We start from the raw sequence: 18,414 nt of genomic DNA on the forward strand, positions 1-18,414 counted from the left end.
TTGATTTGTGTGTGTGTGTGTGTGTGTGTGTACATGCACATGCACATGTGCCAGTACTTGGGCTTGAATTTAAGGCCATGAGTTTTTGTTTAGCTTTTTTCCCTCATGGCTGGTGTTCTACCACTTGAGCCATAACTCTACTTCTGTGTTTTTGCTAGTTAACTGCTGGAGATTAGGGTCTCACATAGACTTTTCTGTCTAGGCTGGCTTGGAACTGTTGATCCTCAGATCTCACCTTCTTGGGGAGCTAGATGTGAGCCCTCAGCACCTGGCTCAATATAAACTAGTTTCCAAAAAGGTATTTTTTTCTAATGTAATCAAAGATTTGACCTATTGAGAATATTTCCCTGATGGAAAAAGGTTTCTTTTTGTTATTATTATTGCTGTTGTTGTTGTTGTGTGTGTGTATGTGTGTGTGTGTGTGTGTGTGTGTGTACCAGCCATAAGCTGTTCAAGGCTAGTGCTATACCACTTGAGCTCACAGCTCCACTTCCAGCTTTTAAGAATCTCAAGGATTTTCCTGGTTGGGATGGCTTTGAACCATGATCCTCAGATCTCAACCTCCTGAATAGCTAAGATTATGGGTGTGAGCCACCAGTTCCTGCCTAGGATTAGTTTTTTTTTTTGTTTTTTTTTAGCTATCCATGTTACCATGAGCTTCTTATTTTCTAAAACTTCCTATGAACTGCTTAGAGGAATTGTATTCATTGTAGTTCACTTATTATTCACAAATAATACCTATTACCAGACCTGTTTTGTAGAAGATGCTAATGAGCAGAGGTCAGAGCTTCAGCAAAGGGTTGAGAAGCATTCCAGGAAAGGTGACCTGTGGAGATGGTTCTGATGGTGAGAAGCATCCCAGGAAAGGAGACCCGTGGAAATGGTTCTGATAGTGAGAAGCATCCCAGGAAAGGTGACCCGTGGAGATGGTTCTGGTGGTGAGAAGCATCCCAGGGAAGGTGACCTGTGGAAATGGTTCTGATAGTGAGAAGCATCCCAGGAAAGGTGACCCGTGGAGATGGTTCTGATGGTGAGAAGCATCCCAGGAAAGGTGACCCGTGGAGATGGTTCTGGTGGTGAGAAGCATCCCAGGGAAGGAGACCCGTGGAGATGGTTCTGATGGTGAGAAGCATCCAGGGAAGGTGACCCGTGGAAATGGTTCTGATAGTGAGAAGCATCTCAGGAAAGGTGGCCCGTGGAGATGGTTCTGATGGTGGCAGGAGCTGGCATACCTGAGGTGGGGAAAGGGGATTTATTTTTATTTTTTATAATAGTGACTCAGTGAGTGGAGAGAAAATTGATTCAAACATTTGATCTGGGATCAAAGAATCTTTATTATGAACGGTCAATGTTAAAAATATGAAACATACGGAAGCTGTTGCCTGTGAAGTCATTTGCGTACTCTAACTGCAGAGATGTAAAAACCGGCTCATTGCTCTAAACAAGTACAGATTTTCTTCCTGGGCCATATGTTTTGGAGTTTCCTCTCTCTAAAAGAAAAAAAAAGAAAGAAAGGCTGAGGAAAGAGGGAGAGAGATTACTGGTTGACATATTCTTAACTGTTGAAAAGAACTGTACTAAAATCCTTTTATTTTTGATTCATTACTGCTGATTGATCTGAATATTTTGGAACTTCTTTATAAATATCCATAAGAACATTTTTGAGAAAGTTTCTTTCAGTACAAAGCAAAATATTTGTCATAAGTCTCAATACTAAAATATAATCTATTGTTATGGTCAGTGTTATTATAGTTTTTTTTTTCCCACAAAGGATACTGTTGGAGGGTCTCGAAGAATGCCATAGTTCACCTTGATTTTCCCATATGTGAGTCAGGAATGATAATTCCTGTTATGAGCCATTAAGGTCATGTCTGTAGAAACTGAGCATCTCAGAAGGAGGGCTCTGTGTGCCTGTACAGGATTTCACTGCTATTTGTATCATTTGTCTGAGTAAATGAGTGAATGCTGCAATCTGATCGGCCTTTTAAATTTTTGTACTTACCCTTATAAGTAAACTTGTACTAAAAATCCTCTTCTTTCCCTATTCTGATGCAGTTACACTTTCCTCTTGGTCAGACATGGTAAGTACATTTCTTTTAAGTATTTTTATTCAGATTTATCTAGTGACAAGGGACTCAGCATTCAAATTGGCCTTGTAGAAGGCAAGGGCTGCAGTGTGTGACAGTGAACAGTCAAATTGTTCTTTTGTAAGTGAGGTCCATGAGTAGAGAGATGGAGTGGTTCTGTCTCCTGGGGAGAAAGGCAGCACTGCTGAATGAATAGTATTCATTCACCCCTTTTCTTTCTAAAACAGGATTTAAGATCCTGTTTGATTAATGCATTTGAGGAGGGTTCCTATTAGGAAGTGCTCATTGACAGGGTTAAAATAGGATTGAGGATATTGAGTTCAAAGCTTGAAGGTCAGAAAATTTTCTTGTGTAGAGAGTAAATCTTGGCTTGTAGCAAATTCTATTTTATATCCCCTAACATGATACAGAAGAAGAGGGAGAGTGAGCATATGTAAGCTATTTTAAGCTGATTGATGCCAACACTAATGGGCATTTCTATTTGAAGTATATTGACATCCATTTTATAGTCATTGAGACTGAAGGCCTCTTTCATTGGGGGCAACATGCATCACTTCTCAACTTTGTGCACAGAATCTTCTGGAATTCCATTCTCAAAGACTGGATTTAGTGAGTTTGAGCTGTGGCACAGGAAGCTTCAACATGAATAAGCACTGTAGTTGATTTTGGCACAAGTGGTCTGTAGCCATGATGGAATAATTCATGAGGCCTACTATGAGTCTTGCCACTAGTCAGGTAACTTCTGTCAAGGTATTTAATCTTTTCTAAGCATCTGCTTTCTTGTATGTAAAACATAGAACACCCATATATATATATATATATATATATATCATATATAATATAATATATATAACATATATATCACATAACTACATTAACTTAAAGCTGGAGGGGTTTTGTAAGAGTTTATAGTAGATAATTAAAATACTTAGGATAGTCCTAGTTTACTTTGCACTCTTAATAAATGTTATTGTAAATGTTGGATGAGGATGTTGAAGCACTGGGGAGGACTCATCAAATAAGCTCCTCCTACCCCTCCCACACTACACAGTGATAGAACATGGACAGAACACATGGAGCTTGGAACTTTGTGAGAGGACTCTGATAGAAAACAGTGGAGGACTTGAGGGACAACATCAGAATTTGAAGGATTTCTAAACTGGTAACTCTAGTTACTATATTAACTAAATCCAGGGGAGTATAAAGCCCAGAATACCAGGATACAGAGCTGAGCTCCAGCATTCCTTCTTTTTTTTTTGTTCTTATATATTTTTTATTGTAAAGATACTGTACAGAGAGGTTACAGTTACATGAGCAAGGTAATGAGTCCATTTCCTATAGAGCATTGTTATACCCTCCTTTATTTTCCCCCTACCATCCCTTTCCTCCCCAACTCCTCCCTCCCTTCCCCCCGCCCCGACAAATTTATAAAGTTCCTTTTTAACATAGTGTCTTGTACATCTCATTGTTACAATGGGTCATCCTGTATCCTTATTTCAACATTTTGTTATTTCCCTTCCCCTCCCCAAATCAGAAAAAAAGTATATACAAGATGCAGGACACTGGAATGAAATATAGTGACAACAGGGGTTATACCATGGGGGAAGAACATACAAAAGAAATAAAAAAAACACAAAGCACATTATAAAGCACATTAAAAAGAATAGCAACAAAGATAAAACCTCTTGTGTCCCTATCTTGGGGTTCATTTCACTTAACACAATCTTATCTGGTCATATGTACATAGCTTTTGACCTTTTCTGCTTGTCCTAGACATATACTAGTTATTGCAGGTAAGGGAAACCATGGGACCTATGTTTCTTTGATTCTGGCTTACTTCACTTAATACAATTTTTTCCAAGTCTGTCCATTTCCTAACAAATGGGGTGGTGTCATTCTTTCTGATAGAGGCATAGAATTCATATATATATATACTGAGGGGCATGTGGGTTGGTTCCAGATCTTAGCTATGGTAAATAATGCTGCAATAAACATAGTTGTGCCGGTAGCTTTAGTATGGTCTTGTTTGTGATCATTTGGGTAAATGCCCAAAAGTGGGATTGCTGGGTCATAGGGCAGCTCTATGTGGAGTCTTTTGAGGAACCTCCATACTGCTTTTCAGAGTGGTAGAACAAGTTTACACTCCCACCAACAATGCAGTAGGGTTCCCTTTTGGCCACATTCCCTCCATCAAGTATTCGTTCTTATTTCTGACATAAGCCACAAGTGGCAGAATGTGGAAATCCTGTTTTTTCTTCTCCACTTCCTCTATTCTCAGCCCTGAAGCCATCTTGTAGCATCAGAGGCAGAGGAGCCAGAGACAAGTCTGACAGGGAAGAACTTTCTTCTTTATGATGAGTTGAGTGATGAATCTGCTTGCTTTTGTCTCATCTCTCTTCATACTTGTCTTCTGCCCTGTGTTTTGAAGAATGGGAACCCAAAAGGATACTCCAGGGAACTGGAAAGTACTGAAACAGGGAAGAACTTTGCAAAGCATTCCTTAACATTGTTGTTGATGCACTGCTGTGCTTACCCCTGTGCTGCGCAGGCCCTGAATGGATTTTGATTAGCATACCAAGCATGTTGAGAACTGAATTAGTAAATACACAATGAGCCAGGTTGGAGTGTGACCATTAAGTAGGGTACATGGAGGACAGATCCAGACAGCTCTGCCAAGGCTTTGAAATGGAAGCAACATGAGAACTCAGTGCACAGAAAGTGGCTTGGAACTTGTGCTTGGACCTTACCAGGTCAACTGTCTCCTAAAAAGAATATCATCAAAAAGTCTATGCAATTTATACAAAACCCAGAGACTCTTAAGACAATATTCAAAATGTCCAGGATATAATCCAAAATTACTCAGCATATGAAGAACCAGGGCTTGCATGAGAAAAGACAATCAATAAATGCCAAGGCCAAGACAACACAGATGTGGGAATTAACTCTCAAAGTCTTTAAATCAGCTATTTGAAAACACTCTAACGTCGCAGACACTGTTGAAATAAATGAGACAGTAGAAATATTTAGCAAAGAAGGAAGGAAACTCAAAAGGTTAGAAGTTCTAGAACTGGGAGATAGAATAACTACAAAAAGAAACTCCAATGTGTGGATTTTGCTCAATGGTACAATAGACGATTGAGAAAATAATCAGGGAACTTGCATGTAGATCAATAAAAACTGTTCAGTCTCAACAGCCCTTTTCTATTCAAAAAATAAAAAAAGAATTGCTCCTAAGGGTCTTGGGAGATATAATCCATTATTTTTGTCATCATAATTATGAGAGGGGAAAATATTACATGCTGAAAAATATTTGAAGAAAAAGTGACTGAAAACTTCCAAAGTTGGTGGAAGATAAAAGCCTTTCAACTTAATAACCTGGGAAAATCCCAAATGGGATAAGCTCAACTGTATGCTTAAATATATCAAATTTAAACTATTGAAACTAAAGACCAAAAACAACTCAAGCCCTAAAAGCATTCTGCACATGCCTAGAGTAAAATGGTGTTTTACTTGTGGGAGAATAATGAGTCTGTTGAGTATAGATCTCTTGTCATAAACAAAGCTGAGAAAAAACTAACCTTGGGAAGGAAGAATTGCCAATTCAGTTGAATATCCAGCAGAAATATACTTAAAAATGAAGGTTAAACCTTGCACTGGTGGTTCATGCCTAGGACTAGCTATTCAGAAGACAGAAACCTGGAGGATCAGAGTTCCAACCCAGACCAGATAGAAAAATCCTTGAGACTCTATTGTCAATTAGCCAGCAAAATGCTAGATTAAAGACATGATTCAAGTGGTAGAGCACTAGCCAAGCAAGCAAGCAAGCTGGCATAAGTCTTGAGTTCAAAACCATGGTTTCCCTTATTTGCAATAACTAGTACATATCTGAGACAAGCAGAAATGGTCACATAAGTTGATGTTAGGTGAAAAATTCAAATGTTTTTTCTTTCATGCGATTGTTTCTAACATATTTATAAGAAGATTTCTTTGTTGCTTTGTATGTCCCTCCCCCACGATATAACCCCTTTCACTGTATTTGATGTTGGTATAATTTGTGGAGGGGAAGGGAAAAAACAAATTGTTTAAATAGGGATACAGGTGGACCCATTGCAACAATGAGATGTACAAGTCGTTATGTCGAAAAATGAACTTACAACATTGGCTGGGGTGGGGGCGAGGATATGGGGGGGGCAGGATGGGGGAGATGGGAATGGATAGGAAGGGGAAACAAAGGAGGAGGCAACAATGCTTGGTAAGAAATGTACTCATTACCTTGCCTATGTAATTGTAACTCCTCTGTATGGTATTTTCACAATAAAAAAAAAGAAAAAAAAGAAAGAAAAGTTAACTTTTTTGTATATTTTTATTGTAAAGATACTGTACAGTGTTGTTACAGTTACATGAGTAAGGTAATGAGTACATTTCCTGTTGAGCATTGTTACCTCCTCCTTTGTTTTTCCCCTACTACCTTTCCCTCCCCACCTCCCTGAGTCAGACTCCTACTCATCCTCTGTTCCGCCCAAGATGTAAAGTTCATATTAAACAGTGTCTTGTACATCTCACTGTTATATGAAGTTAACTTTTAAATGAAAAGTCTCCTGTAAAAGACAACTCAAAATTTGAAAATAGCTGACCTACTCTAATGGGGTTGTTAAAGGAAGTTCTTTATTGGCAGAAGGTAAATGATGTTAGAAGAAGACAAAGGTCATTAATAATGACAGAACAACAGATGAATATAAAGGACTATCCTTCTCTTTGTGAACTTTCTGAAATGTATTTGATCAGTAAAAACCAACATTAAGAAACCAGTGTATACTGACTGATAGACAAATACAAAGGAAGGCAAATGAACCTATATTGTGGTTAAGCTTCTTATATTCTACCTGAAGTGGTAATTGTTGAATTTAAGTGCATTGTGAAAATTAAGTGTGTGTGTGTGTGTGGATCACTAATGCACTCATTGAATGTGTATACAAAACAATAGCCAAAGTAAAAATTGATCAATGTAGAATTAAAAACTTGCAATAAATTCCAAAAATTGCAGGAGAGACAGAAGAATGCACAATGAAAAGATAAATAAATATCAATAATATAATGGCATTAAATGTGAATGATCTAGCCACATCAATTACAGCATCGCAATTGTCAGAAAGGATGGAAATAAAAAAGCAAAACCAGAATACAATTCTAATGTATAGCCAAATTCACTTCAAATACAGTGACATTGACAAAGCAAAGTAGGAGGGTGACACAAGACATAAAAGCATAACAAAGTTGTAAATGCTAATCAAAGCTAAAGTGAAACTGTAGTAACAAGAACTCATTGTCACCATCTCAGAAAACTTGTTTGCAAGAAGTCTTGCACAGGGTCTGGGAAGGTGTCTCAGTGGTAGAGTGCTTGCCTTGCATATAGGAGGCCCAGGGTTCTATTCTGCAGCACTACATAGGCAGAAAAAGCCAGAGGTGGCGCTGTGGCTCAAGAGGCAGAGAGCTAGCCTTGAAGAGCTGAGGGACAAGGCCCAGGCCCAGAGTTCAGGCCCATGACCAACAAATAAATAAAGTCCTGCATGGAGATTTTTCTAGTACTTGTAGTGGCAGAGGGGAAATTAGATGGCTTGAATTTGCCAAAGAATTGAGAAAGTTCACATTTCACAAAGAATATTTCCTTTTCCTATATCTAAAAACTAAATTATAATAGTTCTTACAGTATCACTGTTACTTTGTTCTTATGCCTTCTTGAACATACAGTATCTTATCTTATCTTTTAGTAATCAAATATGACCAGCATTAAATTATAGCAGTATTATCTATTGGGTGACATTTTTTTTTGGGGGGAGGTCCAGTCGTGGGGCCTGAACTCTGGGTCTGGGTGCTGTCCCTCAGCTCTTCAGCTCAAGGCTAGCGCTCTACCACTTGAGCTACAGCGCCACTTCTGGCTTTTTCTTTTTGCTTAAGTGGTGCGGAGGAATCGAACCCAGGGCCTCATGCATGCAAGGCGAGCACTTTACCACTGAGCCACCTTCCCAGCCCTATTGGGTGACATTTTATTTATTTAATTTTTTATTGTTATTATAAAGGTGATGTACAGAGGGATTATAGTAATATAAGTCCGTAAAGAGTATATTTCTTTTTGGACAATAAGGTGACATTTAAATGGCATGAACTTAACATGTGCTATATGAATGTCACATATAAAGTAATGACATTATAGATGAACCCTATGACCTAAGGCAGTGACCACTGTCCCAAGTTCCTCCTGGCACACAATTAATTTAAGAGGCTGTAGATCATAAGAATTTTATAATTTTAGACATGGTAGAACAGGGTCTACCTATGCAGGCATCTCTGGAAGCTCATGTCCTTCAGAGTACTCCTGTTGTCTCTTTGTGCTTGAGTTAAGTGGTTGTTGAGCTGAAGTAAGGAGGTCAGGTCTGGCAGGTGCCATATTGGCCACAGGGTGGATTGTAAGGTCTGGGATCTTTTCTTTATGTTGGAGTAAGGGACGCTCCCCTCCCCCCCAATCACCTGCCTCCCAGGTAATGGGCATGCCTGGACACCTGGAGGCAGGGGCAGGCACTTGGCTGATAGGTTACTGAATCTGTCAGTCTAGTGCCTGGGACTGGGAATTTCCTGAGGATCTGCCCCTTGCGCCTACCTATTTAGGCCATGCGGGGGGGGGGTCACTGGGGGCCATGCCACATGTGTCTCTGTGATTATGTCCTGTCTCCTGGCTCATCTCCAGTCATCATAGCATCCCAACTGAGCTCTCCATTGGAGCTGAATTGGCTTGTTGGTATTGTTCTTGTTATTTCTTTCCTCTTTAGCATGTTTCCTAGCTGTGTTATATATACTTGTGTGCTGCAGGCCTTTGTAACAACTGGTGGCCTGCAGCCTGTTAACTGTATAATAAAGACTCCAATATTCTATATTCTAAAATGTGGCTTCTAGGATGATTTACCTTACAACAAGCATGTTACCAGAGCTTGAGACATACAAATAAGCAAAGCATTTAACATATTCTGATTTTGTGAAGTTTCCATTCTAGACAGGTAGAGGCACAATTAAGTAATAAATATAACAAATTAGGGCCAAGAGTTGTGGTGGGAAGAAGGGCAATATAGGGAGGGGTCAGGTTAGTGCCAATGGTTGGTACAGTAGCTGAGGAGTCCTTTTAAGAAATTAACACTTGCTAGGTACTGGTGGCTTATCCTGTAATCCTAGCTATTCAAGAGGCTGAGATCTGAGGACTGCAGTTTGAAGTCAGCTTGGGAAGGAATGTTTGTGAGACTCCTTTATTTCCAAGTAACTAGCAAAAAGCCAGAAGTGGAATTATGGTTCAAGTAGTAGAGAGTTAATCTTGTGTGGAAAAGGTAAGGTATAACGAGCGATCAAGCCTTTAGTTCAAGCTCTAGTATTGCCACACCGACACACCTACACACCTAGACCTACACACCTACACACACACACATACACACACACACACACACACACGCAAGAAATTAGTAGTTGAGCAAACTCAATGAAGGAAAGCAGGAGTTAGCCAAGTGAACTTCTGGTGGCAGTTGTTGCAGGCAAGAGAAGAGCTGGTGTAAATGTCCTAAGGTAAAATTGTGGTATGTTGGGTCTTAATCAGTCCCACGAAAGACCGACCATGTCCGAGGAAAGGTAAGTTCCCCAGCCTCCCTTAGCCTGGAGACAACCAGAGGCAGCAGGATCTCAAGTCAAGCAGGAACTCATTTATTAACAAGCAGCAAACACTTTTTAAAGCAAAAGACTGCATGGGAGGGGAGGAAATAGAACCAACTAATGACTGTAAAGGTCACACCCTATCATGCACGAAAGCTTCCACGAGCTGTTTATGCACTGAACATAAACAAAGCCAGCTCTGCCCACTCAACTTCCTCTCAGGGCCATCTTTGCTGTCTGTGTGCCCCACAGTGGTAGACATGTTCCTGGTCCAGCAAAGCTGGCATGGCTGCCCAGCAAAGCAAGAGGAGGAGATGGGAGGAAGTGACTTTCTTGAGATGTCAGGCCATGTCCTGTCCGGTTTGGGCAATGATCATAAGGACCTTGTTTTTTGCTATAAGGGGGCATTGGATGATAGGAAAATTAAAGCCTTTTCAGTTTTTGTTATCAGGGCTTATTTTCCTTCATGGGACCATTCATTTTTGTCTCCTTCCCTTCCTTCTTTTTCAAGCAAATGTACCCTTCATTATTTCTTTTAAAGGAAACAGTGTCTTGTTGCAGAAGTTTACATTAATGTGGTGCTCAATATATCAAGCACTTCCATGTACAGCTTCATTTCTCTTTGGCAGCATTCTTTTTTCAGCACCTAAGGATGGTTCTGCTGAAGAATCTGGAAGCTGTCTCTCTAGAAACAATTTGACCATTAGTTGGAAGAGCTGAAGACAGAAGGGCCATTGCTTCGAAAGAAGAAAGAGGATCCAAACAGTTAAATACAGAGGCTCCATAGGGATCCCATTGAGTGCAGTAACTGTACAATTAAAAAAATGTAGCTGTTTATGTGTTCTAAATAGAAGTGTTATAAAACAATACTTACAGTTAAAAAAAAGTAAAAAATAAAAAGATGTAGCTGAGGGTGCTTTTTGAGTATGATTGGACTTGCAAATGGAACCAGTGATTTAGGGAAAGGACTTGCTTTATCTTCAAATAATTTATTCACCACGAGGGAGGGAGGATTTCTGACTGTTGCATAAGATTTGGGGCCAATTCTGGGATCAGATATGGTGGCAGGAAGTTTTGTTTTAGTAAGGGTATTTGGTGTTTGCAAATCCAGGAGAGTAACGCTATCTTTATCATTTGTAAAGGAAACATGTGAAAGATGAATTCTTCAATTAAGATGGCCTCTTTACTTTGGAGAATCTTCTTCACTTTTGTCTCCTTGTAAGATGATTAATAACGATTTTATTTTAAACTGTGGGAAACAAATGAAACCATTAAATGTTTATGTTGAAAGCAAATACATTAATAAAGGCAGCAAGGCTTTCTGTAGGCCACATGGCCTGCCCCCAGCCCATAAATGCTCCTTCTGACTTTCCAACACAACTGCCAAACTCTGCCTCCACACATTCTTTTCCAAACGTCTTTTTCATTCCAAATGGAACTTGGTACTTTCATTATAGTCTTGTTAAAATTGCAAGATGTCCAAAGGGATTTGCAGGAGAGAGGAACGGTGGAAGAGGAAGTATATAAAAGCATTTCTAGTCAGTATTCCTTTAGGGAGACATACAAAAGAAAAATAGGGACACTGCTATACAAAGAAGATCCTTTAATTTGATATTGCTTTAATGGTTCACATTTGGGCAAATGTATTTACTTTCTTTTTTATTTAGCACCTGGGTAGCACTACTGGGACAGATAACTTTTTTAAATATGCGGAACAAATAAGTCAATGTACCTATAAGATAAATGTTGACTGTGGTCTCCCTGCAAGTGTAGGCAGCACTTCATTTTTTTATATAGGCAGTGCTTTTGATAGCGATTCTAGGTTAGTTGTAGCCAATTTTGTATGCAGATTTCTGCTAAATACAATTTTTTTGGGGGGGTCAATCATGGAGCCTGAATTCTGGGCCTGGGCTCTGTCCTTGAGTTCTTCAGCTCAAGGCTAGCGCTCTACCACTTTAGCCATGGCACCACTTTTGGCTTTTTCTGCTTATGTGGTGCTGAGGAATCGAACCCAGGGCCTCTTGCATGCAAGGCAAGCACTCTGTCATTGAGCCCAGCCCCCTAAATATTATATTTAAAGGAAGAATTTAGTAACTCTTCTATATTCTTATACATATAGTTACAAGGCATTATGGATGTCTGATAACTCTTTCTGTGCACTCATATGTAGACACAAGAATGTAGTAAAACCTTCTCATAAATTACAAACCCATTCAGCAGCATGATCCATCTCCTCATTGAGGAGATTATAACCAAGGAGATGATGATAGACCCCAAATGCCAGGATCCACAAGGACTCAAAGTTCCATGAGGAATTTGTGAACTTTTCTAAAATGATTTTTGTTTCATTTTTAGATCTTGAATTTGCCTGAGTTGATTGATGACTCCAAATATAAAACCAACCATCTTCGGGTACAAAATAGAAAAGAACTTATAAAAATACTATCTGCACGGTAAGCTTAGATCTAGTACTTATGAATTTCAGAATATGAGCTAAGCATTTATCTGGTGTTTTGTAGGGTCTCTTTTGTGCTGTTTAGATCAGTTTATTATTTTTTTCCATTGCATTGGTTAATGGAAAAGCAATTTAAAGCTGATTTTGCTTTTGTTGTCGCACAAAAAATTTGAATGTGTTTTTTTGTGGCACTGGAGTTTGAACTCACAGCTTTGCACTTGCTAGGCAGGCACTTACTCCTTGAGCTATGTTTTCAGCTTTTTGGATTCTACTTAATATTAAGATAGGGTTTTGTGTTTTGCCTGTGTTTGACTGGACTACAAATCCCTCTTTTTGCTTCCTGTATAGCTGGGATGACAGATGTATAACACCACACCCTGCTATTGGTTGAGATGGAGGTCTCTTGAACTTTTTGTCTGGGTTGGCCTCAAACTGCCTCTTAATCTCTGTCTTCAGAGTAGATGGAATTATAAGCTTGAGCCACATGCCTGGGGTCATACTTAGCCTTTTGAAAAGGCTCATGTGTTTCTATGCAATATAGTTGAAGTTGTTAGAAAAATAAAATTCTGCAAATGTTACTTAATTTCTGTTCCCTTTATATTTTGAGATCTCGACATGAAATTCGAAGTCCGTATTCATTTACCTACTTTTTCTTTGGTGAATGTCAATGCATTTTTCTCCACTGTCTGTATCTTCTCCTTGTGCCAATTGCTCTTTAGTTCAATGGGAGCTCTGTGCATGGGACTGACACACACAGAATTTGGGAATGGGAATTGGATGCCCCTTTCCTGGTCATTTGTTAACTATAATGGATTCTACTGCAAAACCCCAGAGCCCTCAACGATTAACCTTTCTCTGCATGAGAATTGGCCATTTATTTCTGTTTTTGCCTTTTTCCTCTCAAGCATTTTTAATTCATTTAATTCATTGATAGGACTTTTTTTCCTTTCACACCATGGTTACCAAGTTTTAATAATAGCCACTTGTGCGAACCATTATCAAAAGCTCTTTGATAGTTTAAATAAATCATGCACATGCTGTGAGAAGAGCTGAGCCCAAGAAAAATATAAAGCCCCAGCAGATACAAAGATCATCTTCTATCATTTACTTGCCAGAACTTTGATGGTTTCAAGAGCCAGGAAGTTAAGCCCTTGGTTGTGTGTGTCCTTAAACATTTTCCTTGCTAAATTTTGTTAGAGGACTCTACTTTGTAAAAACTTTAGGCAGGATCAGTAACAGGTTAATTTAAATTTTTTCCCTTTGGGGTGAATGAAATAATTTGTCACCTTTCTATTTTTAAATAGAAGTAGGATTTTCAGCCTTCTTGGACCCATAAACTTAATATATTTGCATTTGGATTGTCAGGGTGGGTAAAGAAAATCCAGTACTGAGGAAATAGGTTATTTGCAACTATGTAAAATTATGTTGGGTATGCTATAATTTGGGGTGGGGGAAGATTCAAGGAGTGTCATAAATGGGGTGAGATTGGTTGAATCCAATGTAATATGTGGAGATGCACCAATTATGTATAACTAATATAATGATAAGCTAATAATTTAAAAAAGGAAGTTTGAAGTATTACATTAATAGCTAGATCTCCTTTTTTCCACCTGGAGAGGAACTCAGAAATTTCTGGCATAACTTACTCATTTATTTTATAGATTCTATTGAAAATGTACTATGTACCAGGGACTGAGCACCAGGAATATAGCATAAAAGAAAAAACACAGGATGGCCAGCCACTGATGGCTCACACCTGTAATCCTAGCTACTGAGGGAACTGAGATCTGAGGATCAAAGTTGGAAGCCAGATTGGGCAGGAAAGTCTGTGAGACTCCTATCTCCAATTAACCATCTAAAACCAGAAGTGGATCTATGACTCAAAGTGGTCTGTCCTTGAGCAGAAAGCTCAGGGACAGCACTCAGCCCTGAATTCAAGCCCCGTGACTGACAAAAAACCTAAAAACTAAAAAACTAAAAACAAAAACCACAGGGTAACTATATATGAAGAAGGCATAAAGAAACTCAATGAAAGCAGTTGATCAATATGGGTGGGGGCAGTAGGGGAAGAGAAAGCAATAGGGAGGATTATTCTGAGCAAAATATAATATATGCACATCTAAAACATCAAAGTGACCTCTGTGGTGTCATAAGTATACACTAAAAATGAGTAACAGTGAAGTAAAACAGGCTGTGATGGAGGAAGGATCATTGACACTAAAGGAGAGCTAACAAAGAGGGTGAATGAAGATGAATATGGTCCAGGTAGTTTATTTGCATGTATAACGATAGAACAACAAGACCTACTGAAATTGTTTAAAGGAGGAGAGTGGGTAGGAGGAGAGCATAGAGGGGATGAGGTTGATGGAGATTTATTTACATGTGTGGAGAGGTCACAATGAGATCCTCCTTGTACAACCACTGTATGCCAATATAGAAATAAGAAGGTAGACCTTGTTAGAGTCCTTGAATTCTCCCTGAAGATGGTTAAAATATGGAGATTAATCCATTTTTTTAAAGGATAAATAATGTAGGGTAATCCAGGGCCTGATAAAACAAAAGGGGCGAGGAGGCAGAGGGCAAGCCTGGCCTCCACTCAATTCTCACTCTCTTTCCTTATTCAAGATAGAATCAGTTGTTCCCTAATATATCCCATCATTGCAATCCGAACCACACAGTGCTTCACGGACACCAGGTGACCCTCACTGAGCCTAGCTTAGGCCCTTTGGACTTTTAGCTCTCTAAATTGTGAGTTTAATAAACTTCCTTCTTAAAAAACAAACAAAACATAAACCTTAAGCAAACACTTGCCTTCCATGCATAAGGCCTTGAGACTAATCCTCAGGACTACCAAATATCACCATCACTACCATCATCACCAAAACCACAAAAAGGCCTGCCTTCTAGACTTCATTAGGATACTCCTTGCAGACTAGCAAGCCATGTTCTTGTTTTGAACCCTTCTGAAACATCTGTTTTGCTGAACCCACAGTTAATTTTCCATACTTTTATATAGCCTTGGAAATTATCACTTTTTAAAAAAGCATTGTACCAACAAACTGTGTCTGTTAATCATTTGTTGTCCTGAATTTTGAGCATGTTGATATACATGTTACAATTTCTTCTATATGGTTTTCCAAATTATTTCTATGGTGAAAGCTAACTTTTAGTAATAATGGCTGCCTATATTACCATGTGAAGATCCTACGTTTTTGCCTGTTGTCTATTGTTAGACATGATATCATAAGACATTTCTTTACTGTTCACATAAATGTTCCTTAACCTATATTTTTACATTTGAAAAACCACTAAAATATGTAAAATTGTAGAGGAATTTGTAAGGATAATCAGCCATACACATAACTTTAAAAATAAACTCTGAAGAATGATACTCATTGCATTATTAAGAAACAAAACAAAACAAAACTTTTTACTTACCCTTAATTTGACACCCAACATTGAAAATTGAAGGTTTTATGGATTTTCATTTTTAGAACTCTGGATTTCTAAATTGATAAAGGAATTTCTTCCTATGTTTCAAACTTGGCAACTCTTTTCTTGGCATTTTTAAAAATACACACTGTAACCATTCAGATAATTTTGTTTACAATCAGGTGTTCCCTTTGTGTGCAAGTGCCAATCAGTGTCATTTGTTTTTCTTAGTTTTGTTAAGCATGGTTAGAGACTTCACTCCAGGGCCTGGGCCTCATTCAGGAAGGCCACTGTCTGTTTTGGCCATCAGCTCTGTTTCCCCCAACCAGCGCTCACAGTTCCTCTCAGGTACGGCTCTTCCCAATCATGCCTGCAAGCAAACTTACAGTATTTTTAAAATTGTTTTAAAAAAATGTAATGTAGAAGACTTTCCCTCAAGCTTGCCATTTTACCCCACGTGTTACAGAAAGTGTCTACCCACTGAAAGCAAGCTAGGTAGTGCTGAAGCATATTTAAAAAAAAATCTCAAGCTAAAACAGGGAGGAAGAGAAATAGTGGGGATGCATCCAGGGCCTGATAGAACAAAGCCTCTTTTAAAAAATAAGATTTTTATTGTGAAAATACTGTACAGAGGGGTTACAATCACATGAGCAAGGTAATGAGAGCATTTCTTATCAATCATTGTTACCTCCTCCTTTGTTTTTCCACTACCATCCTTTCCCTCCCATCTCACAACTACATCCCCCCACCTCTGCCCTGCCTAAATTGTAAAGTTCGTTTTTCGACATAGCGACTTGTTCATTTCATTGCTGCAATGGGGCAACCTGCATCCCTATTTAAACAATTTTTTTCACTTCCGCTCCCCAAATTATACCAACATCAAATACAGTGAAAACAGGGTTATACTGTGGGGGAGGGACATACAAAGCAACAAAAAAGTCACTTGGTACCCTTATAAATACATTAGAAACAATAGGAAGAAAGAAAAAAAACACTTGTGTCCTTATCTTAGGGTTCATTTCGCTTAACATCATCTTATCTGACCTTTCTGCTTGTCTCAGACATATACTAGTAATTGCAAATAAGGGGAACCATATTTCTTTGGGCCTAACTTCACTTAATAAAATTTTTTCCAAGTCTTTCCATTTCCTAACAAATGGGCCAATGTCATTCTTTCTGATGGAGACGTAGAATTCCATTGTGTATATATACCACATTTTCTTTTTTTTTTGTACTGAGATTTTATTTTATTTTACTTTATTTTTTATTGTGAAAATACTGTACAGAGGGGTTACAATTACATGGGTACTTTTCTTATCAAGCATTGTTGCCTCCTCCTTTGTTTCCCCTTCCCATCCCCCACATTTTCTTCATCCATTCATCTACTGAGGGACATCTGGGTTGGTTCCATATCTTAGCTATGGTAAATAATGCTGCAATAAACATAATTGGGCTGGTAGTTTTAGTATGGTCTTGTTTGTGATCATTTGAGTAAATGCCCAAAAGTGGGATTGCTGGGCATAGGGAAGCTCTATGTGGAGTCTTTTGAGGAACCTCCACACTACTTTCCAAAGTGGTTGAACAAGTTTACATTCCCACCAGCAATGCAGTAGGGTTCCCTTTTGGCCACATCCCCTCCAGCATCTGTTGTTATTAAAGTTCTTGATTCTAGCCATTCTAACTGGGGTGAGGTGGAATCTCAATGTTGTTTTGATTTTCATTTCTTTTATGGCTAAAGAGGTTGAGCATTTCTTCATGTGTCTATTGGCCATTCTTATTTCTTCTTCAGAGAAGTTTCTCTTTAAGTCTTTAGCTCCCTTATTTATTGGGTAATTGTTTCTTTGAGGATTTGTTGTTGGGGGATTCAATTTTTTGAGTTTTAAGTATGTTTTAGATATGAGACCCTTGTCCGTTATATGGCTAGTGAAGATCTTCTCCCAATCCGTGAGCTTTCTATTGATCTTGCTAGCTATGTCCTTTGCCATGCAGATGCTCTGCAGCTTCATGCCATCCCATTTGTCCAACCTTTTCTTGATTTGTTGTGTTTTTGAGTCTCTATTAAGAAAATTTTGGCTTGTGCCAATGAGACCTGTTGTTTCTCCTCTTCCTTTCTGTAATGTTTTCAGGGTGTCTGCTTTGACTCCGAGGTCTTTGATCCATTTGGAGTTGATTCTGGTGCAGGGTGATATATAAGTATGTAGCTTTAGTTTTCTACAGTGATTAACCAATTTTGCCAGCACAATTTACTGAAGAGAAAGCCTATTTTTTTTTTAATGTTAGAGAGAAGCTAAGTATGAAGCCTGTTGTACTAGCACACCACAGCAGCAGTTTTGCAGTTTAGGCTCCAGGAGACAGTTTGAGGTCCTGATATGTATGGAATCTAGGAAGAAAAGAGTAAGTGTAAGGGCCTGATATGTATGGAATCTAGGAAGAAAAGAGTAAGTGTAATGGATTAATGGTTAGGGAGAAATCAGAGAAAGGTGCAGAATGAGGATGAAGGAAAAGGGAAGTGATAGATTAAATAGAAATACAATTCATTTAATTTCCTCTGTTTTCTTTTCTCTGTTAACATTTATTGGCCCCTTACTGTTATACACTGGGCCAGCTTATCCAAGATAAAAGAAGCAGCATGAACTCTTTTTTTTTTTTTTGGGTCCGGTCGTGGAGCCTGAATTCTGGGCCTGGGCACTGTCCCTCAGCTCTTCAGCTCAAGGCTAGCGCTCTACCACTTGAGCCACAGCGCCACTTCTGGCT

The 18,414-nt window shown here is 38.8% G+C and overlaps 1 protein-coding gene across 1 annotated transcript in view; it reads left to right on the plus strand.

Annotated features, from left to right (window-relative positions):
* The window catches only part of Sugct (succinyl-CoA:glutarate-CoA transferase), a 637,858-nt gene that overhangs the window by 238,627 nt on the left and 380,817 nt on the right, over positions 1–18,414 (plus strand). Inside the window, exon 10 of the mRNA XM_013033004.1 lies at positions 12,129–12,226. Within this exon, the coding sequence (XP_012888458.1) occupies positions 12,129–12,226 (98 nt within the window). The remainder of the gene's footprint in view (positions 1–12,128; positions 12,227–18,414) is intronic.

This window comes from Dipodomys ordii, unplaced genomic scaffold, assembly GCF_000151885.1.
Source record: "Dipodomys ordii isolate 6190 unplaced genomic scaffold, Dord_2.0 Scaffold161, whole genome shotgun sequence".
NCBI lineage: Eukaryota > Metazoa > Chordata > Mammalia > Rodentia > Heteromyidae > Dipodomys > Dipodomys ordii.